We start from the raw sequence: 4,597 nt of genomic DNA, 5'->3' as shown, positions 1-4,597 counted from the left end.
ACGAAGTGTATATATATATACACACACTGTTGAACTGCATAGGCTCGAAACGTAAAAGACTTTCTCACCTTCCTGAGCGTCAAACTGATACACCTACTTGTTTATACACCTGTCTTCGTCTTTTGTTTTTCTTTAAATTTCAACTATATATATATATATATATATATATATACATATACAATATATATATATATATATATATATATATATATTGTTCCTATACCATTTCCACCTTTGTATTACCTGAATTTCTTCACCCATCCTTTTCCATCTTGGTCTTTCTTCATTCGTTTTGAGGTTCTCATACCAATCCCTGTTACAGTATTGTTGAACCACCCTATTTTGGGTTGCTCCTGTCTCCTTTTATTTTACAACTTATTTGACAGAGAATTAGATATTAGTCTAACTTGCATAGGACCTGGTAGTCCTGGTGGTGCTTAACATCCAGAGGATACGGGGCCTATGTTTTGTCAGAGTTTCTTTAACCTTATCCAGACAGGTGTACAGTTTAGCATGTTGTTTTGCATACTTACCTTATTGATCTTCGTATTAATATTTCAACAAGATGGCAAACTGTCCGAATCGTTACTATCCCAGACAGAATGCTTAGCAGCATTTCGTCTGTCTTTATATTTCGAGTTCAAATTTCGCAGCGGTAGTCTTTGCCTTTCATCCTTTCGTGGTCGATCAAATAAGTACCAGATTAGTAGTGGGGCTGATGTAATCGACTTATTACGCTTCACTCAAATTGGCCGGCCTTGTGCTAAAATTTGAAACCGATATTTCAAGTTACAGAACTACCCAACCAAAAGTGTGTTTAAAGGGAGATAAAAATGTCCAAAGAGTCGCCTCCCTTATTTGTTATACATATTGGAAATACATTTGAGCCGTTTAATGATGACGACGAAATAGTTGATATTTAACTAAAAGGAGCCAATAGACATCTTCATGAAAACATTTATAAATTTTGTTTTTATTTCTAGAACCATATTTGGTGAACCAATTTATCCTGACCAATCAGAAAGTCCAGAAGAATTTGCTAAAAAGGTAAACGTAGCCAAAAGTTGAAATTCAATTGCTTAATTGTGTAACACACACACACATGTTTGAAAGTTTCTCTCTCTCTCTCTCTCTCTCTCTCTCTCTCTCTTTCCTTCTCTCTCTTTCCCTCTCTCTCTCCTTCTCTCTCTTTCCCTCTCTCTCTTTCTCTATACTTAGTTATTGATTCCTGGTACATGTGCTGCACAGTAGGATGGGATTCTCTTACTGCTGTTTTTTACCAACTTATGCCTGTCTTACAGTCTGCCTATGTCTTACTGACTTATAGTTATTTTCTGCAGCATCTCTATATCTTACTGATGCACAGCTATGCCTTACTGGTTTACAGCTACGTTTCATTGCTGGCCTATGTGCTATTGATGTGCATCGATGTCTTACATTCTGTTTTTGCTTTACTGACTTATAGCTATGTCTTATAGCACACCTATGTCTTGTTACTATAAAGTTATACCATCATGTAAAAAGCACCATTCGAGCGTGGTCGATACCAGTGCCACCTGACTGGCTCCCATGCTGGTGGCACGTAAAAAGCACCATCCAAGCATGTAAATATCACATTTGTGCTTTGAGTAACCAAATATTTGTAACTACGGTCAGTTTACACAACCTATATTGGTTTACCTAATGAAAACTAACTATGATCTGGATGATGCTCTACAGTTTGTCTAAGTGAACACTGGTGTGGTAGAAAAATCCAAGTGATACCTGTCAGATAATTAGAAACACCTGAGCAGGTCTTACGAGACTTTTACACTCAACTTTCTTGTTAGTTATTCCCACATAATTCCTGCATGCTTTTACAATACTTTTCTAGTTGCCACTGACATTAATAAATGAAATGCTCTTAAGAAAGTTTCTAGACTTTTGAAGAAATTTGACCTCCTAACTCTTATTAGGGTATAGATGGCCACTGTTCTGAAAGTATTATCATCTCCACTGTTGCTCACATTCGGAACACCAACCTACCATTTGGATCTAGGAAGATTATACTTGCTATTAAGTTCATGTCTTTCTTAAGCAGCACTACTACCAACTCGATCCATGCTGGATGAATCACACATGGTCCTTGTAGTGAATCGGAAGGAGAATGAGCTAGTGTATTCCAAAATTCTGGTCTCACTGATGGCTACCACATCTAGATTTAATGACCTGGGATCGTCCTTCAGGTGTCCTTGCTTCCATGCCGGCCCCAAACCTTGTACATTTAAATATCCCTCTCTTAATTGTGACATATTGGCTTGAGGAATGGTAATCTAGGGTTTCAGGACTGTTTGTCCTGGGATCACTTGATGTGTCCCTTTAGAAATACAGTTTTTTTTTTTTTTTATGTAACTTCTTTTTAAGTAAACATTAAACAATATTTACATCTCTGTTCTGATCTTTTTTTATATTTATTTATCTTTTCAATCTCTGCCTCTTATTAAGGTTGAATGTAAACTGCAAGAGTTGATCAGTAAACACCAGAGAATTCCTGGCAGCATTCTACAAAGTTTATTGGACAGAGTTGTTAAGTAAGTAGCAAAACACTTATATTTCTACATCATTTACACACATTCACTTATTTACACCTATGCATCAACACATCTATATACTTTATACATACCTACACATATACAGAGACATCTACACACAACTACACTTATCTACAACCCAGGGCCAGCTCAAGGTACCGGCAACTCAGGCAGTTGCCTGGGGCACCATGTGCTAAGGGGCACCAAGGAGGGTGTGACAAAGACAAGGAAATTTCCACAACCATCAGCTTGTACATGACAAGGTTTGGTTTGCCCAGGGTGCCAGCAACCCTAGGGCTGGCCCTGCTATGACTACTTGCATCTACACCTGTCTACATTTACACTTACCTCTATCTACATTCCTACATATGCACACACTTACATATCGACACACATATAGCAATACACATTTACCACCACACCCCAATGTCTGTAGCCCCTACCCAGACTTACACAAATATTTTCTCTATTGTTCTCTTCAGGAGGAAACCCAAGCAGTCATGACAGGATTACAAAGACTCTGACGGAGATTTAGCAAATTCCTGTGACCTTTCTTCCTCTTCTATGATGACGTTGATGGTGATGGTGATTATGATGATGGAGATGATAATGGTGGTGTTGATGATGGCAGTGGTGGTGGTGGTGATGTGATCATGTAGTTGATGATGTTGATGTTGAGGGCAATTGTGATACAACTATGACAATTATGGCAATGGAGGTGATGAGGATGATAATGACATTTGTAATGAAGATGGTGACAACAGTAACAATGATGATAATGATGATGATGATGACCAACACATTTCTATACTGCTGCTACATTCATTTATATCTTATCCCAGTCATATCTTAACCTCTGGTTCTCCTCTCCTCTCTTCCACTTCACCACATTCTACCTAATTACCTGTTTTTGATAAGTGTAATTATCATTGGGTTTCTCCCACTTTACCCACTCTCTCTCTCTCTATCTCTCTCTTACATTCCTCTCTTGCAGTCTTCCTTTCTCTGTCTGTCTATGGTCTCACACTCTCTCTCAAACATTATCTCTGGCCCACAGACAGGCTGTCTCCTCTCGCAGACATTTCTACTGCTACAATACTGGCCTCTGAACTTTAGAGTTGGCTGGTCTTGTGTTGAATCCACTCAAGAACTCTGGATTCACTCATCTTCCTTCTTTCATTCCCCCATATTGTGTGTTTGATAAAACAAGCCTCTTCTTTTCCTACTACATCCAGCCCTTTCTTTATGACAATTTACACTGGATGTTAACTACATCAATGTCACTGGTCTTAGAGGACCCTCAGAGACCATACAAGAACTTCAGAGACCATACAAGAACTTAAGAGACCATACAAAACCTTCAGAGACCATACAAGACCTTCAAAGGTCATACAAGACCTTCAGAGATTATACAAAACCTTCAGAGGCCATACAAGACTTTCAGAGACCATACAAGATCTTCAGAGAACATATAAGACCTTCAGAGACCACACAAAACCTTCAGAGACCATACAAGACCTTCAGAGACCATATAAGACCTTCAAAGACCATACAAGGCCTTCAAAGGCCATACAAGACCTTCAGAGGCCATACAAGACCTTTAGAGACCATACAGAACCTGACCAGATTGAACTAATACAAATAAAAAAATCACACATTCTCCTTCATTCCCTGTGTCTCTCTTTGCCTCTCACTTTCACCTTCATCCCCTCCCCTCATTCTTATTCATTTCCACACACTCCTCTCATCATCCATCCTCATTCACACTCACCATCTCTCACTCATCTGCACACTCACCATTCCTGTCTCAGTCACTCTGGCTAGCCTCTAACTACCACAACAAACCCCTCTCCAAGCAATAAAATTGCTGTAACAATCAATGCTTTATGAGGGATGGACCAGATATATTTTATTTATGATAGGGGTGCTGGACTGATCCATTTTGTTTTTTATAGAAATGATCAAATTAGACCAATTTATTTTTACTTTCCCTTTTTCCTTTATATATTTTTAAAAGCCATTTACCC

General features: G+C 38.6%; 1 protein-coding gene across 2 annotated transcripts in view; it reads left to right on the top strand.

Moving 5' to 3' along the window:
• The window catches only part of LOC106869417 (transmembrane protein 68), a 30,009-nt gene extending 25,418 nt beyond the window's left edge, over positions 1 to 4,591 (top strand). For both annotated transcript variants that reach the window (XM_014915148.2, XM_014915147.2), the window contains exons 8-10: positions 984 to 1,047; positions 2,485 to 2,570; positions 3,053 to 4,591. In XM_014915148.2, coding sequence (XP_014770634.1) covers positions 984 to 1,047; positions 2,485 to 2,570; positions 3,053 to 3,074 — 172 coding nt within the window. In that variant the 3' untranslated portion in view covers positions 3,075 to 4,591. The remainder of the gene's footprint in view (positions 1 to 983; positions 1,048 to 2,484; positions 2,571 to 3,052) is intronic.
• Positions 4,592 to 4,597: the final 6 nt, after the last annotated feature.

The sequence above is a fragment of the Octopus bimaculoides genome, chromosome 10, assembly GCF_001194135.2.
Source record: "Octopus bimaculoides isolate UCB-OBI-ISO-001 chromosome 10, ASM119413v2, whole genome shotgun sequence".
NCBI classification, from domain to species: domain Eukaryota; kingdom Metazoa; phylum Mollusca; class Cephalopoda; order Octopoda; family Octopodidae; genus Octopus; species Octopus bimaculoides.
The sequence above is the reverse complement of the archived record's forward strand: the minus strand, read 5'-3'. Positions and strand labels throughout refer to the sequence as shown.